Source organism: Sapajus apella, unplaced genomic scaffold, assembly GCF_009761245.1.
Source record: "Sapajus apella isolate SASKATOON/1434 unplaced genomic scaffold, GSC_monkey_1.0 scaffold23, whole genome shotgun sequence".
Lineage (NCBI taxonomy): Eukaryota > Metazoa > Chordata > Mammalia > Primates > Cebidae > Sapajus > Sapajus apella.
In genome coordinates this window covers 20,209,425-20,230,123 of record NW_022436963.1, presented here as the reverse complement: position 1 = coordinate 20,230,123, position 20,699 = coordinate 20,209,425, and the positions used below count along the sequence as shown (strand labels likewise).

At 37.9% G+C, this 20,699-nt stretch overlaps 1 protein-coding gene and 1 pseudogene across 2 annotated transcripts in view; one reads left to right on the top strand and one right to left on the bottom strand.

Moving 5' to 3' along the window:
- The first annotated feature begins 1,200 nt into the window (after positions 1 to 1,200).
- TMF1 (TATA element modulatory factor 1) overlaps positions 1,201 to 20,699 on the top strand; it is a 31,598-nt gene continuing 12,099 nt past the window's right edge. Inside the window, exons 1-10 of the mRNA XM_032290444.1 lie at positions 1,201 to 1,723; positions 1,830 to 2,026; positions 5,327 to 6,531; positions 9,347 to 9,450; positions 10,081 to 10,207; positions 11,005 to 11,110; positions 15,152 to 15,294; positions 15,854 to 16,020; positions 16,143 to 16,299; positions 19,191 to 19,283. Of these exons, the coding sequence (XP_032146335.1) occupies positions 1,885 to 2,026; positions 5,327 to 6,531; positions 9,347 to 9,450; positions 10,081 to 10,207; positions 11,005 to 11,110; positions 15,152 to 15,294; positions 15,854 to 16,020; positions 16,143 to 16,299; positions 19,191 to 19,283 (2,244 nt within the window). The 5' untranslated portion in view covers positions 1,201 to 1,723; positions 1,830 to 1,884. The remainder of the gene's footprint in view (positions 1,724 to 1,829; positions 2,027 to 5,326; positions 6,532 to 9,346; positions 9,451 to 10,080; positions 10,208 to 11,004; positions 11,111 to 15,151; positions 15,295 to 15,853; positions 16,021 to 16,142; positions 16,300 to 19,190; positions 19,284 to 20,699) is intronic.
- On the bottom strand, positions 12,367 to 12,848 carry LOC116559500 (annotated as a pseudogene). Its single transcript, XR_004272481.1, has one exon. The product of XR_004272481.1 is annotated as a protein S100-A10 pseudogene (transcript).

The window sequence follows — 20,699 nt, the reverse complement described above, 5'->3', positions numbered from 1 at the left end:
GTTTAGGTCATTTAGCCAAAGCTGTATAATTAGAAGTCTTGGAACTCTAATTGTACAGTTAATTTCAACCTGAATCTGCCCCAAATCTCCTCTGTTTACTACTTAGCTAAGCTGTTTGAAAGTACTTGAGTTACTTTGTACTACTTGTGTAAACGACTAAATTGTTAGTTTTAACGTGCAAATTTTTATTGTAATTAGATAAAATTATTGTAAGATGTTATAACTTCTTAAGGGGTTCAATCTGCCTTTTGGAAAGAAAAGTAATTCCTTTTTTGCAGGGTTCCTTGCAGTGGGGTAAAATACTCAAATATGGGAGCAGGCATGTAATATAAATAATCGGGAGGGTATAATAAGATGAGTAGTAGAGTCTGTGGCAAACTGGAGTGAGTGAAAATTATTTGGTGACTACTCTAGCTGACTATTTCCATGTCTGGTATTCATATTTTTCAAAAGCAGCAGAAATCCAGATTTTTGAATGAAATCCGGCTTTTAAATGTTGATAGGATTTTATCTTTAACATTATTGGGGCCAAACAATATAGCTGCAGACTGGACTAGGAAGGTCACCAATTTAAGGTATGTTTTTATGGCCAAATGTTTGAAGGGAATCCACACAGAAAAGGTTATGTTTTCTTTTCTTTTTTTTAAAAAAGAGATGGGGTTTCTTCATGTTGGTCAGGCTGGTCTTGAACTCCTGACCTCAGGTGATCCACCTGCCTCGGCCTCCCAAAGTGCTGGGATTACAGACGTGAGCCACCACGCCCGGCTCAGAAAAGGTTATATTTTAAGTAATATGCCCAATGCACATTGTTAGGATAATAGCCTTAGTGCTTCCTACCTGTTTTAGTCCATTTGGACTGCTGTAACGAATTGCCATAAACTGAGTGGCTTATAAGCAGTAGAAATTTATTTCTTGCAGTTTTAGAGGCTGAGAAGTCCAAGATATAAGGAGCTGGCAGGTTTGGTGTCTGGTGAGGGCTGCTCTTCTAGCTTACAATTGGTGCCTTCTTGTGAACTCCCTTGGGCCTCTTTTATAAGGGCACTTACAAAAGTGGGCTCCCATTCATGAGGGCTCCATCCTCATCATCTAACGTCTCCTAAAGGCTCCCCTTAATACTCTCCCATTGGAGATCAGGTTTCAATATAGGAATCTGCACACGGAGAGACCATAGTATATTTTGACTGAGTTTGCTACTATTTTAAGAGAGAGGTGGTGATTTCTGCACCATGTGTTCCACGGGTGGGCACAGTGTTCATACGTGATCCTCTCTTTTAGGCAAGCCCAAACAAGGGTTTCTCCTTATAATACTAAGTTAATGCAGAGCTATTTACATATTTGAGACAAAGGGCTAAGAGAAATGTGAGGCCCAAATTTCCCTTTGCAATTACTGCTGGCAAGGTGCAAGCTTTTAGTACGTGAACCATTTTTCTGGAAAGCACACACAGGAAAACTGAAATATTCCTAATGGGAGAATCGACTTCTATTGGTAACCATAGCTTCTTTGCTGTAAGTACGGAATCAATATTAACAGAAGCCCTTCCGCGTTCGTCGGTAACTAAGGGCAACCCGGCGCTCCCGGATGTGACGTCAACGTTTTTGTCTCTTTTTTTTTCCGTCTATCGGCGGAACTCTAGGCTCTCAGATTTGGTTGCTGTGTACGTGGAAGAAGCAGGCGCATGCGCACACGGCCCCATTCGTCTCAGCTGTGCGGGAACCGCCGAAGGTAACATCCCGGTCTCGGGGGAGGCTGTCGGGGTCATGGCCACACGCTGACCGAACCAGCCGAGTGGAAAAGGGGAGCGAAGCCGTTCCTCTGCTCCCTTCCCCAGGCCTGAGGCCTTCCCGCTTGGTGCTGCCGCCGCCACTGCCGGCTGAGGAGGGGCGATGAGTTGGTTCAACGCCTCCCAGATCTCCAGTTTCGCCAAGCAGGCCTTGTCCCAGGCCCAGAAGTCCATCGACAGGGTCCTGGACATCCAGGAAGAGGAGCCGAGCGTCTGGGCCGAGACCATTCCGTATGGAGAGCCGGGTAAGAGAGAGGAGCAGGGTCCCCGGCTCCCGCAGGCTGCCGTTCTTTCTGTAGACAGGTTAAGTGGTCTAGAGAGGGGTCCTTCCTTGCTGAGAGAGTTCTCAGGAGGTAATTTCTCCCCGGCGCCTTCCCTAATGCTGCTTAAGCCTTCAAGTCGATCTTTGCCGTCTTCTTGAGGGAAAACCTAGCTCCAGGTTCCTCCTTGTCTTTGGTCCTGGGTGCGAGGCTTACGGAGTTCGATGACAGGGGACTTGGTTGGTTTTGTCCTCAAGCCCTCCCTCGATGCAGCTTCCAAGCACAGCCTCCCTGAACCTGAACCTCGAATTGCTTCGCCTCTCAGGCACTGTTGGGATCCAGGGTCTGAAGTACGTAGATCATCAGGGAAGGGAAGAACAATTGCTAACATTTAGTGAACATTTCACGCTTGGTGGCGCGTAATGTGCTTTTATATTGTTATTGTGGAGACGGAATGTCACAGTGTCTCCCAGGCAGGAGTGCAGTTGCGCGATCTCAGCTCACTGCATCCTCCGCCTCCCACAGTCCAGCGATTCTCCTGCCTCAGCCTCTCGAGTAGCTTGGATTACAGGCGCACACCACCATGCCCGGCTAATTTTTGTATTTTTACTAGAGACCGGGTTTCACCGTCTTGGCCTGGCTGGTCTCAAACTCCTGACTTCAGGTGGTCCGCCGGCCTCGGCCTCCCAAAGTGCTGGTATTACAGGCGTGAGCCACCGCCTCCAGCCTGTAATGTGCTTTTTAATGGCCGTGCCATCTTCAGAACATCTCGCAGAATGAGCTTGGTTTATATCTGTGTTTTACAAAGAGGAAAATGAGGCCCAGAATGGCCAGGTAACTTGCTCTAGGTCACACAGTGGATGCGGGTTAGAATGTACTGGAGGTATTACCTGGGGAGTCTGTGACCCAAGATTTTTGGATAGTATCATATTTTATTTCTGAATAGCCAAGTCTCTCTTTGCAGTTTTCATTGAGCTTAATCTTTCAGGGATTTTTATTCAGTTGCTTTTGACTCTTAAGTCTAAGGAACAGTTTAGCATTTTGACGTGTGAGGTGAAGATTTGCAGGTGTAGAGGATGTCAACCTTTGTGTGAAAAAGGATAAGAGATATGCTTGACTACTCCTTCCTGGTTTCTGTTCTTAATTTTACATCAGTGAAAAGTCAGGACTTAAATTTGAGGTACCTCATTTTAATTTATTTTGGTCCGTGTGTATGTCATGGTCCTATTTACTTTTTACAAGACCTATAACCTTGCTGGAGTAATTTTGTTTTTTCCTATGTGCCCCAGTTAATTAGAATTACTAAACTTTAGATGACATAGAATATAAGTTTTAGATGTAGGGATATTTGTTTTCTGAAAATGACCATACTCTTCAAAATAGTGTAATTTAGATGGATGCCGGATAACCCTGGAATTATATAAAGTATTCTCCAAGAGGCAAAGTTAATTCTTAAAATTATTTAAATTAATCAGTAGACATAATCTTGCTTGTTCATTTGCATCTTTAATTTTGATTTTCTCTGGTTTGTGTATATGGCACAAATGAATGTAGAACTATGCCTCCAAACTGAAATTTTCTACATACTTTTCATCCTAACTGCATTTGAAGTCTCATCTATATATATATATATTTTTTGGAGATGGGAGTCTCTCTGTTATCCAAGCTAGAGTGCAGTGGCGCCATCTCTGTTCACTGCAGCCCCCATTTCCTAGGTTCAAGTGATTCTCCTGCCTCAGCCTCCTGAGTAGCTAGGATTACAGGTTTGTGCCACCACACCCAGCTAATTTTTGCGTTTTTAGTAGAGACAGGGTTTTACCATGTTGGCCAGGCTGGTCTTGAACTCCTGACCTCAAGTGATACACTTGCTTCAGCCTTCCAGAGTGCTGAGATTATAAGCATGAGCCACTGTGTCCGGCCTGAAGTCATAATAAAGGATAGATTCTACTCTAAGGCCTGATAGTTTTTAGAAACTTTTAGTTACTTGTGCTCTCTCCACCAACTTCTAATTGTGAATATTTTGTTCAGCCACATTTTAATTTGGGAAAGAAAACATTTTTAAAGAAATGCTTTAAATATTTTACTGTTTTTAAAATCATGATTATGCCGTTTTTAAAAATCAGGATTTTAGTAGTAGCTGTTTTATGACTGATATGATAATTACCTTTTCCCCCAAGAAAATAGTTATCTTCTTTGATAACCCTGGTGTCAATTACGTCTATGTTAAAGAGCAGTAGTTCTTAAAAAAAACCCATACATTTCTGAAATTCATAATGACCTTGTAATTTCTGACATAATTTAGAATTTGGGAACAAAACTTCCTCTTAGAGTAGGCTTGGAAGTGGGATTTAGAGAATTAGCCTGTGATTAAGTGGATGAAAATAAATTTATTCTCTAGAACATACTGTTCCCATCAGTTTAATTTGATCTTCGGGAAAGAGCATTTGTCACCAGTATCTTGGTTTGAGGCTTTTTTTTTTTTTTTTTTTTTAGACACGTTCGATTATGGCTCAATGTAGCTTCCATCTCCTGGGCTTAGGTAATCCTCCCACCTCAGCCTCCTGAGTAGCTGGGACCACATAAGTATGCTACCAGGCCCAGCTAATTTTTAATTTTTTTTTTTTTTTTTGTAGAGATGGGTCTCACTACATTGCCCAGGCTTGTCTCGAACTCCTGGGCTCAAATGATCCTTCTAGTGTTGGGATTATAGTTGTGAATCTCCATGCCCACTGAGTTCATTTTTTGAGTGTTGCCCTTTGTCTAGCTCATAACTATTTTATTACTGATATTACAAGTAAAACTTAATGTGAAACTGACTGAATAGGTTGGTTCATTTTTCTGTGACTGCACATGGCTCTGCCTATTCAATCAGTTTCATATTAGTTTATTTCATATTGATAAGTAGAGCCTGTTATTATGACATGAATTATAGGTATCTTTGGCTTACTGTGGGTTATAAAACATAGACTGTTACTTCCTTAATTTGTTGTAGGGAGGAATAACATACTTGTATCTAATAGTCCAGGCCAGGTCCAATCTTTTGTCTGTCCTCCTCCTTTTTCTCAAGCAGATCCACACCAATTTTCTTCTTTAAGTCTCTGTATTAACTTGGAAACTAATTAATGATGTAATAAGCAAGGAGTTTCACAGGTGCAAATTACAGGTTGTATTTCATAGGGTATTTTTTTCTAAATTTATATTTATACTGATTTATAATGATGATTGAAATATTAATATAATATATATGTGTGTGTCTTCTTATTTAATATTTATTTTTTGTCAAAGGAATAAGTTCCCCTGTCAGTGGAGGATGGGATACTTCAACCTGGGGATTGAAATCAAACACTGAACCTCAGAGTCCACCAATAGCCTCTCCTAAAGCAATCACAAAGCCAGTTCGGAGGACTGTGGTCGATGAATCTGAAAATTTCTTCAGTGCCTTTCTCTCGCCAACTGATGTCCAGACTATTCAGAAGAGTCCAGTGGTATCAAAACCTCCAGCAAAATCACAACGACCAGAAGAAGAAGTGAAAAGCAGCTTACATGAATCCTTGCACATTGGACAGTCAAGAACTCCTGAAACAACTGAATCCCAAGTAAAAGACTCTTCTTTGTGTGTTTCAGGGGAAACCCTGGCAGCAGGTACTTCATCACCTAAAACTGAAGGCAAGCATGAAGAAACTGTTAATAAAGAATTGGATATGAAGATGCCAACTGTACGTTTGAAAGTATCTGAAGGTGTAATTGATGTGAAAACAACTACGGAAAGTATATCTAATATGTCTACACAGTCTCTCACAGCAGAAACAAAGGACATGGCTTTGGAACCTAAGGAACAAAAACAAGAAGATAGGCAGAGCAATACACCTTCTCCTCCTGTTAGCACCTTTTCATCAGGTACTTCTACCACCAGTGATATTGAAGTTTTAGATCATGAAAGTGTAATAAGTGAGAGCTCAGTGAGCTCAAGACAAGAGACTACAGATTCAAAATCGAGTCTTCACCTGATGCAGACATCCTTTCAGCTTCTCTCTACATCTGCTTGTCCTGAATATAATCGTTTAGATGATTTCCAAAAACTCACTGAGAGTTGCTGTTCATCTGATGCTTTTGAAAGAATAGACTCATTTAGTGTACAGTCATTAGATAGCCGGAGTGTAAGTGAAATCAATTCAGATGATGAATTGTCAGGCAAGGGATATGCTTTAGTGCCTATTATAGTTAATTCTTCAACTCCAAAGTCTAAAACAGTTGAATCTGCTGAAGGAAAATCTGAAGAAGTAAATGAAACATTAGTTATACCCACTGAGGAGACAGAAATGGAAGAAAGTGGACGAAGTGCAACTCCTGTTAACTGTGAACAGCCTGATATTTTGGTTTCTTCTACACCAATAAATGAAGGACAGACTGTGTTAGATAAGGTGACTGAGCAGTGCAAATCTGCTGAAAGTCAGCCAGAAGCACTTTCTGAGAAGGAAGATGTTTGCAAGGTAACTCTAGAAAGTGGAAGGGACTTTTAGATGTGCTTTTTGGAGATTAAATCATTTGTTTTGAAAATATTTTCATTTATGCATAATAATTTGTATAGATTTTGAAAGATAGGCATTTTGCTATTAAGTATAGCATTAAAGACCTTTAAGTTGAACAATTATTAATATAATTTGAAATTTCTCCAAGGTAATTATGGTAGAATAGGTTGATACTTCAATATAGTTAAGCATAAAAAATTTTCATCTTATATCTTTATTGTTGAGTCCTTATCACTTTAAAATTCTGTTATGTGCATTAGTATGTCAATTTGGAAAGGATTGTCTTCTTATATTAAATGTATCTTCATCTTTTTTGCAGATAGATGTACCAAAAAAACTAAATGTTATGGTTTTTCTCGCATCAGAATTTTTTTTTGCATGTTTACATTATTTGTAGCAAACCTTAAATGATAATTTAAGACTTTAATTATTGGTGCTTTTCTATTATTAGTATTTTCATTCATATATGAGGAGTATACATCCTTGTATTGCTTCAGTTTGCTTTCTGTTTATGTTATTTTTGAGATCTCCTATTGATAGCTAGATTTCACATGAACGAGAAAGAGAAATGTCTAAGGAACAAAAGCCTTGCTTAGGAGTGACAAATTGCTTCTGCTTAATACATACGAAAGGAAAGTGATGTAAACTATTTAACATTAAGTCATAGTTTTGGTTTTTCCTGTGATTTTTAGATATAGAAATTGAGTTGGATCTGGCATCTTTAATAGACTTCTGAGATATAGGATGTCTTGAAGAAATGTCCTGTAAGTGCCATGTATTGAATTACTTAATTGTATTAAAAAGCGCCAGATTCTGTTACTTAGGTTAAATATTCACAAAAAAATGCTGCACAATAATATTTCAATTAGTAATAGCTATATACTATAAGATATGTAATAAGAGTTTGAATTCTTAGAAACCAGCACTAATTACTATCAGATGTTTTTGAATTTCAGTGTATTTAAGAAGGTAAGTGATTTCTAAGTTCATCTAAAACAAACTCAGGTAAGACTTCAATTTTTTGAGTCCGAAAAGGACCCCTTCCTACCCTTTTTATACTCAAGTTTATCACCGCTTGAGCAGGAACTAAGGAATGAAACATTCTAAGCATTACTTTTTGTTTAGTTTTACACTAATACATTATGGAGATTTAAAAATTCTTACAGTTTTTCTAAAATTACTTTTAGTATGGATATATGTATGTATGAATGAGACAGGATCTCTCTCTCTTGCCTAGGCTAGCATGCCGTGGTGCAATCATGGCTCACAGGGTCTCTCTCTGTTGCCCAGGCTGTTGCCCATGCAGTGGTGTGATCATGGCTCACAGCAGCCTCGACCTCTGGGGCTCAAGCAATCCTTTCCCCTTATCCTCTCTAGTAGCTGAGACCACAGGCTTGCACCATGCCTGGCTATTTTTTTTTTTTTTTTTTAATTTTTAGTAGAGATGAGGTCTCACTATGTTGCTGGGCTGGTCTTGAACTCCTGGGCTCAAACAGTCCTCCCATCTTGGCTTCCCAAAGTGCTGGGATTATAAGCATGAACCTGTGCCCAGCCCTACTTTTATTTTATTTATTTTATTTTATTTTATTTTATTTGTTTTTCGAGACAGAGTCTTGCCCTGTTTCCCAGGCTGGAGTGCTTGCTGCTCACTGCAACCTCTGCCTCCCAGGTTCAAGTAAATCTTCTGCCTCAGCCTCCCAAGTAGTTGGGACCACAGGCACGTGCCACCATGAACAGCTAATTTTCATGTTGTTTGTAGAGAGAGATGAGTTTTACCATGTTGGTCAGGCTGGACCCAAACTCCTGACCTCAAGTGATCTGCCCTCCTTGGCCTCCCAAAGTGCTGGAATTACAGACGTAAGCCACCATGCCTGGCCTCTACTTTATTTATTTATTTATTTATTTGATTATATTTTATTTTTAGTTAGAGTTTGACTCTTGTCACCCAGGCTGGAGTGCAGTGGCACGAGCTTGGCTCACTGCAACCTCTGCCTCCTCGGTTCAATCGATTCTCCAGCCTCAACCTCCTCAGCAGCTGTGATTATAGGTGCCCACCACTATGCCTAGCTAATTTTTTTATTTTTAGTAAAGACGGAGTTTTGCCATGTTGGCCAGGCTGGTCTCAAACTCCTGACCTCAGGTTATCCACCCACCTTGGCCTCAAAGTGCTGGGATTACAGGCATGAACCACTGTACCCGGACTTCTGTTTTTTAAATGCAACATATCATATTAAGAAAAGGGTACATGTTTCAGGTGAAGAATCGTAAAGAAAGCAGACACTTGTATATCCACTACCTAGCTAAGATATAGTCTTTAAAACCTGTCTTTGACCTCTTCTGATTGCATCCATCTCCCTTCTCATTTTGGTGTATACACAGACTATTCCAGATTTTTGCCGTTACCAGGAAGCTGCAATAAGTATTCTTATCCGTGTCACCTAGTGCATTTATGCAAGAATTTTCTCCTCTAAAGTATACCTAAAAGTGAAATTTTCTATATCAAAGAGTATATAGATCTCCAACTAGATATTACCTAATTGTTTTCCCAAGTGGTTTCTCAACTTACACTCCCACTGGCTCTTTGTTGTACTTACTTTTACTCTCCTATCCCCTGCTAAGAGTACTTCTTGTTCTGCATCCTTTGTGTTCCTAATATTGTTCTTAATTATTTTTATGAGATAAAGCTGTTTTCTTTACTATAGTGATATAACTGCATGTAGAAATGGTCTTTTTTAAAGCTAAGTGTTGTGACTTTTTTGGCTTTCTCCTTATCCAGACAGTTGAATTTCTGAATGAAAAACTGGAAAAAAGGGAGGCTCAGTTATTATCTCTTAGTAAGGAAAAAGCACTTCTAGAAGAAGCTTATGATAACCTGAAAGAGTAAGTATTCTACAAATGTGAATAATGTTACACATTTTCTGGAGGCCTGTATACTTTGTACATATTTAAGAATGTTTTTGAAATTAAAATGTTTTGTAATTTATCATTATTGAAAGTTGTATAGCATTTCAGTTAGTAACCTTAAAGATTACTTTTCTGCTTTGTCTTTACCATATTACCTTTGGCATTGAAGAGAGTCATTTTGCAAAAACTGCAAAGCTCTTTCGTTTTTAGTCTTTTAATATTACAGATTTAAAACATGTATTTCAAGAAAACTGTGTTATTGTAGTTTAAGAAAATACTGGGTATTGGTTTGCAATCAGGAGCTGATTGGGAAAATGTGACACACAAAGATTCAGAATTGAAACATTGTATTTACTTTGTTATTTTTGCATGTCAGATGTTGGTGACATTTTCACTTTCTAACAAGTTTTCTTTGAGGTATTTTAAAATAAACTTAACAAGGGAAATGTCCTTATTTTTTTCTTAAAAGTTAATAGGCCCAATACTGTTCTATTTTAATAAGGTATATGTCAGAGAAAAGTTATCTTCCTTTTGAGAACTGAACTCAAGTGTACCTTTGGGATATATAAACACCATCCTCATTCTCAAATATTGTTTTAAATTTAGTGAAATGTTCAGAGTGAAAGAAGAAAGCAGTAGCATTTCTTCCTTGAAAGATGAGTTTACTCAAAGAATTGCAGAAGCAGAAAAGAAAGTTCAGCTAGCCTGCAAAGAGAGAGATGCTGCTAAAAAGGTAATCGAAATTTAAAATAATGCTAATTAAACTCTATAAGACAGATTTTTGAGGAGTACATTCATCATGTTTTGATAGTGGAAAAAAAGAGAAGCAAGGTAAAAAGGATATCATATATTAACATTTAAATCGTAGAGTTTTGGCTAGGTGTGGTAGTTCATGCCTGTAATCCCAGCACATTGGGAGGATGAAGTGGATGGGTCACTTGAACCCAGGAGGAAGAGAGTAGCCTGGGTAACCTGGTGAGAACCCGTCTCTACTAAAAAATGCGGAAAGTTAGCTGGTTATGTTGGTGTGCGCCTGTAGTCAGGTACTCAGGAGACTGAGGAGGGCAGATTCCTTGAGCCCAGGAGTTCAAGACAAGCCTAGGCAACATGGTGAGACCCCATCTCTACAAAAAATACAAATATTAGCTAACCATGGTGCCATGTGCCTGTGGTCACCTGAGCCCAGGAGGTTGGTGAGGCTGCAGTGAGTCATGAATCTACCACTCTACTCCAGCCCAGGTAACAGAGTCAGACGCTGTCTCAAAAAAAAAAAAAAGGAAAGTTAATTTATGCCCGTTTATGTTTTCATATTAAAACTTGCTTGTATATTTGGATTTAGATTTTGTATATCATTTTCAAAGCTGTTTTCTCAGTCTCAGTTAACCAAGGTAGTAGATTAATTGAACAAAACTTACAGATTCTTATTGAGAATGTGATTATGGATAGCTTCTTTGGATGGGGGAAAAAATGAGAACTATTCTTAGAGTGAAAGTAATTCTTTATGGTATTCACAGATTTCTTTTTTATTAGGAAATCAAAAACATAAAAGAAGAACTTGCCACTAGATTAAATAGTAGTGAAACTGCAGACCTTTTGAAAGAGAAAGATGAGCAGATCCGAGGGTTAATGGAAGAAGGTGCGTAAAGTATTTAGTTGACTATAGAAAATATTGTAAGAACAGGAAAAATATTTGCTACATAACTAGGTGATGCTTCCTAATTTAAAATACTGAAAGCAAGGAGGATTTGGACTTAAACTATAGAAATAGTAGGTGACAGTTTGTGGAATAATGAGGAATAAGATATATTGAGACGGAGATATGTGTTTGTAGCTTTTGTTTTTAGGGAGTTTAAAAAAAAAAGTAAGACCCTAGTAAAATAGACAGAAATTTGTGCTGCCCTAAAAACTGTCAACAGGTCTAAAGAGCCTGTCATTTAAACCAAGATATTCAAAGTGTGTAATTCTGGGATTTAGGTAACATCTGAATACCTAGCTTGGGTTCTGTATGATATTGTATTGTTCTGGCATTTGATAGTGAATTTTTCATTGTATTCTTAATTTTTAAATTATTAAGCATTTTTGTCTCTGAGAAGATTTAAAATTAACAGCATTGGCTGGGTGTGGTGTCTCATGACTGTTATCCCAGCACTTTGGGAGGCCGAGGTGGGTGGGTCATTTGAGGTCAGGAGTTCGAGACCAGCCTGACCAACATAGTGAAAACCTGTCTCTACTAAAAATACAAAAATTAGCTGGATGGTGGCAGTGTGTGCCTGTAATCCCAGCTACTCGGGAGGCTAAGGCAGGAGGATGGCTTGAGCCTGGGAAGTAGAGGTTGCGGTGAGCTAAGATCATGCCACTGCATTCCAGCTTTGGTGACAGAATGAGACCTTGTCTCAAAAAATAAAATAACAAAATTAATAGCATTATAGAAATTAAAGATCTATTCATGAAATAAATCATTATAAATGGACACTGAATTAATTTCTTCATGCAATATCCTGGGAGAGGGGAGGTTTTAGAAAAGATGGTCAAGTGAATTTCTCTTTTTCTTTCTCATTAGTTAAAATTTTTCTAGTTGTAAGAGTGATACTTGCTACTTGTAGAAAGTTTTGAAGTTGTAGGAAAGTATATAAACAAAGAGGAAAAGTAGATTATAATCCAATATTGTAAGGAACTATTAATTTTTTCTAGTCTTAAAGCATTTTTTAAATGTGTTTTTAAACATAGTTAAGATCATATATTTAACTTGCAATCTTCCTTCACTTACGTCTCTCTATACCATTAAATGTTTTTGTTTTTTCAGAACTAAAAAAGAACTTATTTATTGAGGGCAAGGGAATGCAAACAATACAAAAATCAAAGCTTGTCTGGCATTTAACTTTTCTTTCTCCGCTCGTCAAATGGGAATTAGATTTTATTTGTACACTTGCTAAGGGTCCTAATCTGCTCATGAAATCCTTATATGGGGAAAGCTGTGGGTCAGATTCCTTAAGTGACCCTTTGGGACAACTGTTATCAGGGCCGGGGGAATTGCTCGTTTCTGCCTACTTCTTTCCCTTCTGCTTCATGTGTACTACAAAATAGTCATTGAATGCAATGGTGGGGCCCGCAATTAGGGAAAAGAAGCTCTGGAAGCCCACTTTGTCATCTCTGCACTGGTCCAGATCCTTCATTATTTTGTCCACGGCCAGAGGGTCTTTTTGATTTTCCAAAAATCCAGGGAACTGCTTTTCCATGAGTACTCTCAGGTCCTCCTTTGTTAAGTAGCCTTTATCCCCAGCAAATTTGTGAAATGTAAACATCATGGTTTCCATGGCATGTTCCATTTGAGATGGCATTTTGGTGTGGTCTCTTGAAGACTTGGCCAAGGCACGGCGGATGCAGCGAAGCCCCGTTAAATGTTTTTTTATCATTATTAATGGCTATAATAAAATCCATTATATGGGTATACCATACTTTTTACTGTTTTTAATGTTGTACGTTTATTTCTATAATGTGAATATTATAGTTAGTGGTAAGATGAATATTTTTGTCCTAAATCATTGAGCTAAAGTAAATTTCCAGAGAAACTGTAGAGTTTGAGAACAGTTGGAAGCAGCCATTTCATTTGAAAAAGTTAGCTTTACCCAACTTTTTGTTTTTCATTTATTCATCTAATATTTATTGAACAGTTAGTATGTCAGATATTATATTTGATACAATAATAAATATGACACCCTCTATTCTTTAGGAGCTTAGTTTAGTGAGAGGGAAATACAGGAATACAGATAATTATAAAACACAGTTCTGGCGGGGCATGGTGACTCACACCTGTAATCTCAGCACTTTGGGAGGCCGAGGCAGGTGAATTATGAGGTCAAGAGATTGAGACCATCCTGGCCAATATGATGAAACCCTGTCTCTACTAAACATACAAAAATTAGCTGGGCATGGTGGTGCGTACCTGTAGTCCCAGCTTTTCCAGAGGCTAAGAGAGGAGAATCGCTTGAACTCGGGAGGCAGAGGTTGTAAGATTGCACCACTGCATCCAGCCTGGCGACAGAGTGAGACTCTATCTCAACAACAACAAAAACCCTGCACAATTCTTTTTTTTTTTTTTGAGACGGAGTTTCACTCTTGTTACCCAGGCTGGAGTGCAATGGCGCGATCTCGGCTCACTGCAACCTCCGCCTCCTGGGTTCAAGCAATTCTCCTGCCTCAGCCTCCTGAGTAGCTGGGACTACAGACACGCGCCACCATGCCCAGCTATTTTTTTGTGGTTTTAGTAGAGACGGGGTTTCACCATGTTGACCAGGATGGTCTCGATCTCTTGACCTTGTGATCCACCCGCCTTGGCCTCCCAAAGTGCTGGGATTACAGGCTTGAGCCACCGCACCCGGCCCCACCGCACAATTCTAAGCACTAAAATAGAAAAATGAAGAAAGAGCTGTTATAATTATTTTCTCAAGATGTCTTGAAATTGTTAACTACCTTGTCTTAACAATATTAGACACTGAGGGGAAGGCTAACTGCATGGTTTTCTTATTTTAAAAAAGTAATTTAAAATATTAATATCAAATGTTACTATTTTGTAATTTAGTAATTTTTTCAGAGGATGGACTGATGTCTTCTTTTGTTTAATGAACACTTTTACAGAGAAAATAGAGCAATTTCACATGGGAGTATTTTGTATTCACAGAGTATTTACATTTTACACAGGTATATTACATATTGTTTCCACATGCCCCAGAAATATGTTTAAAACTTAAAGCTGAAGAGGTGTAAAACTCAGAGCTTGAAAGCACACTACAATGAGTACCTGATTACCTCATCACCTAGATTCATCAAGTGTTAACATCTTACCACACCTCTTCCATATCTTTCTGCACACACTTATGCTACCTTTTTCTCAACGCATTTGAAAGGAGGATAGAAATACTATAACATTCTGCTCCTAAATTCTTCAGTCTGCGTCTCCCAAGGGGAAGTACATTTTCCTTGACAGGTACACCATAGTCAAACCTAAGAAATCAGCATTAATTCAGAAGTGTAATCCAGCATGTATTTTAGTATTTATCTTAGTTGTCTTAAAAATGTCTCTTATATTTGATCATTTGTTCTGCCCCAGGATCTGAAGTTTGCTGATTGCATTTGGTTGTTAGGTCCTTTTAGTTTTCCGTCAATCTAGGACAGTTCTCTCTTCTTCAGAATATCATTGAGGACTATGTGGAGTCCAGGGCAATTGTCCCACAGGATGTCCCATGTTCAGGAATTTGTAATTTCTTCATGATTAAATTTATATCATATTTCTAGTAGGAAATATCTAGGTGACATTGTACACTTACATTACTACATCACATCAGCAGGCACGTACTGTCAGGCTGTACTACAATTGGTGATGCCAAAACTGAATGTTTAGTTAAGGAGTTGACTGCCAGATTTTTCTCTTTATAATTAGTAGGTGATATGTGAAAGTGATTCTTTAAGACCGTGTTAATATCCAGTTTCCCAACATCCTTTTACCCAATAATTTTAACATTCATTGATGATTCTTGTCCAAATTGTTATAACATTGTGGGTTACAAAATTGTGATTTTAAAAAATGCTATTATTTTATGTTACTGGTTAGATAAAACATTCTATTGAGATTTTTAGGGAACAGTTGTCTTTTGAGTTTATACTTTTCTATCATCACCAGGGGAAAAACTTTCAAAACAGCAGCTGCATAATTCTAACATCATCAAGAAATTAAGAGCTAAAGACAAGGAAAATGAAAATATGATTGCAAAGCTAAACAAAAAAGTTAAAGAGCTAGAAGAGGAGTTGCAGCATTTGAAACAGGTGACTAGCAGTCATAATTCTCAACATATCTATTATTCTTACTTCCTGTCAAACAGTTGACCATGGTTTATGGAGCATTTGAAAAGATTTAATGGGGTAGTAACATGTAGGAAGAATTTTTCAACCAATAAATAAATGTTAAGATTTTGCAACTGGGTGGGGTGACGCATACCTGTAATGCCAACACTTTGGGAGGCTGAGACAGGCAGATAACTTGAGGCCAGGAGTTTGAGACCAGCCTGGCCAACAAGGTGAAATCCTATCTACTAAAAATATTGAACCAACCTAATACAAAAATTAGCTTGGCATGGTGGTGCACACCTGTAGTCCCAGCTACTTGGGAGGCTGAGGCACGAAAATTGCCTGAACCTGGGAGGCAGAGGTTGCAGTGAGCCAGAACACTCCCCCCTGGGCAACAGAGTGAGACTGTCTCAAAAAAAAAAAAAAAAAAAAAAAAAAAAAAAAGATTTTTCTCCATTATTATAAATTCCTGGAATACAATTATTTACCATGGTGTTATTTCTTGAAAAATACTTTTATCTGTTTTTATAACATTTAGGTCCTTGATGGCAAAGAAGAGGTTGAGAAACAACATAGAGAAAATATTAAAAAACTAAATTCTGTGGTAGAACGCCAGGAGAAAGATCTTGGTCGACTTCAAGTAGACATGGATGAACTGGAAGAAAAGAACCGAAGTATTCAGGCTGCCCTGGATAGTGCATACAAGTAAGAAAATGAGCAAATATGCAACCCATTTAGAATGAATTATCAGAGTAGGATGTTGAAGAAATACTTTTTTTATTGTCTGATCACTGGCAACATTTATAAACCCAATCTAATTTTTTAAGAGAACTTACTGATCTTCACAAAGCCAATGCTGCAAAGGATAGTGAGGCACAGGAAGCTGCTCTGAGCCGTGAAATGAAAGCTAAAGAAGAACTTTCTGCAGCATTAGAGAAGGCCCAAGAAGAAGCCCATCAGCAGCAAGAAACTTTAGCCATTCAAGTAAGCAATGGATGATGAATTAGAGTAGTTTTAAAAATATTTGTTTATGCTTCTACAAATTAAACAATTTATTAGCTGGTTTGAATCAAACTTTATGTCATGATACATGTTTTAGATTTCAGAGTACTGGATTCTGCTAAATTTAACCAGTTGTGTTTTTTAAAACTATTGAAGTAATGCTTGCATAATACCAGTATTGTTTAATTTTTTTGTGAGTTTTAGACCCATCTGAGAGTATTATGAAAGCTAGGAACCCTCTTATGAGAGAAGAGCAAAAATGCATATACATATTGCATATAATTTTGAGAGATTAAATCCTGGCTCATTTATAACATCTGTGGGAGTCCAAGGACCTCAGATGAAGTAGGAAAAACAAAATTTGTGAGGCTTTCTCTTATAAAATCATCAGTTGATGGGCATATGGGTTATTTATACTTTGTGGTCATTATCAATAATGCTGCTATAAATATCCATGCGCAAATTTTTGTGTGAACATGTATTTTAAATCCCCCTAGATATTTATCTCCTTAAATCATATGGTAACTCTATATATTTAACTTTTTGAGGAACTGACAAACTTTTCCATAGTGGCAGGATTACTTTACATTCCCACTAGCAGTAGATGAGGGTTTCATTTTCTCCACATCCTGCCAACTTTTATTAATTGTCTGTTTTTTAAATTATTGCCTTTTTAGTGTGTGTGAAGTACTAATTGAGTATGGTGTTGATTTGCATTTTCTTAAAGACTAATGATGTTGAATTCCTTTTCATTTGCTTATTGGCCATTTATATACCTTCTTGGGAGAAATTTATTAAAATATTCAAATCCTTTTTACATTTTAAAATTGGGCTGTTTATCTTTTTATTGTTATTATATGAGTTCTTCTGCATACTAGACCTTTATCAGATACAGGATTTGTAAATATTTTCTGCCTTTCTGTGGGTTGTCTTTCTTCTTGATAGTGCCCTTGGATGCCAGAAGTTTTTAATTTTAAGGAAGTCTAGCTTATGTCTGTTTTCTTGTGCTTTTGGCATCATATATAAGAAACCATTGCTTAATCCAAGTTTATGCAGATTTTCACCAGTTTCCTTCTAAGAGTTTTGTAGTCTTAACTCTTACATTTAGGTCTTTTGCATGTGAATATCCATTGTTGCAGGACCAGTTATTGACTTCTATGCCCTTTTGATTTAATTTTAAATTTTGAATATGTAAAATATTTACAATTCCAAAGTGAGAGCAAAATCTATTCAGACATTTACTTCCAGTTTAGTTGCTCCCATTTCCTTTCCTTGCCTGTAGGTAACCATTTTATTAGAGTTTGGCTTACCTTTTCAGTGTTTCTATTGGCAAATGCAAGAAAATATATGTATCTATATATTTACATGTTCTGTATACATACACATTCACTTATACCCTGATTTCTTTTTTTTTTTTTTTTTTTTTTTTTTTGAGACGGAGTTTCACTCTTGTTACCCAGGCTGGAGTGCAGTGGCATGATCTCAGCTCACTGCAACTTCCACCTCCTGGGTTCAAAAGATTCTCCTGCCTCATCGTCCTGAGTAGCTGGGATTACAGGTGCCTGCCACCATGCCCAGCTAAGTTTTGTATTTTTAGTAGAGACGGGGTTTCACCATGTTGGATGGTCTCAATCTCTTGACCTTGTGATCTGCCCACTTGGGCCTCCGAGAATGCTGGGATTCCAGGTGTGAGCCACCGTACCTGGCCATATATCCCAATTTCTATCTCCTACATCCTTTTTACATAAATGATAGTTTATTATTCATACTTTTTATATTTGTTTTATTTACTTAGTAAAATATCCTAATGATCACTAGTAAAACATAGAGGTTTTTAAAAAATATCTCTTTACTGTTTTATAATACTTCATTAGGTAAAGTATTTTCAGCTATTTCTTATTGATTGATATTTGAGTTGTTTTCTGTATTTTGCTATTATAAGTCATGCCATAGTCCATATGCCCTTTGTGTTTCTGCTGCTCTTTTACTGGGATAGATAAAATATCAGTAATTTAAATTTAAAGTACATTAGAATAATAATACAGGAAAATTGGGGGAATGGGAGATAGAGCAAATATGGCCTACCCTCCATAAATTCATCACTTTTTACAAGTACTGTCAGTTTTATGTATTAGTGTTTTATTCTATTTCCATGTATGTATTTTTTATAATTGATGTCATGCATATTATAGTTTTTCCATTAATAGTAAATTAGAAATTTTCTTACATGCTTTATACATTTATTGTAATTTTTAATGGTTATATTTATATTGTATCAACATTTGCAAATATAGATTACTAGTGATGGAGATTTAGAATATTGCTAGTTTTGTTTTTGCTAGCTTGTTTAATACTGTAGGGACTATCCCTGTGTATTTACAAGTCTGCTTTCTTAGAGTAAATTTCCAAGACTAGGATAGCCAGGTGAAAGGATGTGAGAAGTTTGATGATTCTTTAAACATGTTATGTTTTCCAAAAAGGCTATAGTAGTTTATAATGTATGCTCCTGTATATGAGTGAAGTACCTAGCTTTTATAACCCATATAGCGCCTATCACTTTCTGTCCGAAGTGGCAAATATTTATGGATGCATGGTCTTTTCTCCAATATTGTATGGTAATGGCTGTACCTTATACATATTTGTATGCATTTCTTTGCCTTAACAGAATGCTTTTCTAAGTAAGCATTGAATAAACACTCAGTTTTGGAATTGCTTGATGAATGCAATTTGTGATAATCATATTTAAAAGTTCGATGGAGAGTCTCAAGTATTATACATGAACAATGTCAACACAACACAAAATGTATAGTTAGCAGGAAGTTGTAGATAATAATGTGCCATTGTTTGTGAATGTAGTGTTTCTCCTTCTACAGGTGGGGGACCTTAGGCTTGCATTGCAACGCGCAGAACAAGCAGCTGCCAGAAAGGAGGATTATTTACGCCATGAGATTGGTGAACTTCAGCAGGTACTGTCACAGTGTTCTGAAACACAAGTCCAAGAACTATGTGTCTTTCTAGAAATAAAAAAATGACTCAGTGGGATAATGTTGATGGAACTGAGAGGGCTGCTATCACACTTAGCATTTGCTGTATTTTTGTGGCTTGTGTGAATAAATCAGAGTGAGCACCTTAGAAATGTATACAAGAAAATATTTTGTTTTTATAGAAAATAATGTTATCATGATAGATTTGTTATATATATATATATTCAGTATTGTTTTTCCATTTGTAATGGCTTATTAGTGATTATCAGTCTTTGATTACTGTGGGACAGGTAACAGTTCCCGGTTTCTATGTCTCTGTTAATTTTCCGTCAGTTAACATGCACAGGAAAAGGGAGAGGAAATAGAACTTAGATTGATTTTTCTGTTTTTATAACTACTTAAAAATATTTGAAGAGGCAACTACTAAGAGGTTTGGATGAACTCTTTTTTTACCCTTCAGATAATTGAAGACTATCTTAGAAATGCTTTTTAAAGAAGCATTTATTTATTTATTTTGAGACAGAATCTTGCTCTGTCACCCAGGCTGGAGTGCAGTGGCATGATTTCGGCCCACTGTACCCTCTGCCTCCTGGGTTCAAGAGATTTTCCTGCCTCAGCCTCCTGAGTAGCTGGGATTACAGGCGTGCACCACCATGCCCAGCTAATTTTTGTATTTTTAGTAGAGACGAGGTTTCACCGTGTTGGCCAGGCTGGTCTTGAACTCCTGACCTTAGGTGATTCACTTGCCTTGGCCTCCTAAAGTCCTGGGATTAGAGGTGTAAGCCACTGTGCCCACCCAAAGAAGCACTTATTTTGATACTCTGTTACACAGTCTAATTCTATTGGAAGGATCAAACAGTTAGAAAAATAATTAAGGGCCGGGCGTGGTGGCTCATGCTTGTAATCCCAACACTTTGGGAGGCTGAGGCAGGCAGATTGCCTGAGCTCAGGGGATCGAGGCCAGCCTGAGTAACATGATAAAACCTCACCTCTACAAAAGAAATACAAAAATTAGCCAGGTGTGATGCCATGTACCTGTAGTCCCAGCTACTTGGGAGGCTGAGGGTGGGAGGATCACTTGAGCCTGGGAAGTCAAGGCTACAGTGAGCCAAGATTGTGCCACTGCACTCCAGCCTGGATGATAGACTGAAACCCCATCTCTAAAAATAATAATAAAAATAATAATTTAAGCCGGGCGTGGTGGCTCAAGCCTGTAATCCCAGCACTTTGGGAGGCCGAGGCGGGTGGATCACGAGGTCAAGAGATCGAGACCATCCTGGTCAACATGGTGAAACCCCGTCTCTACTAAAACTACAAAAAATCAGCTGGGCATGGTGGCGCGTGCCTGTAATCCCAGCTACTCAGGAGGCTGAGGCAGGAGAATTGCCTCCTGAGTAG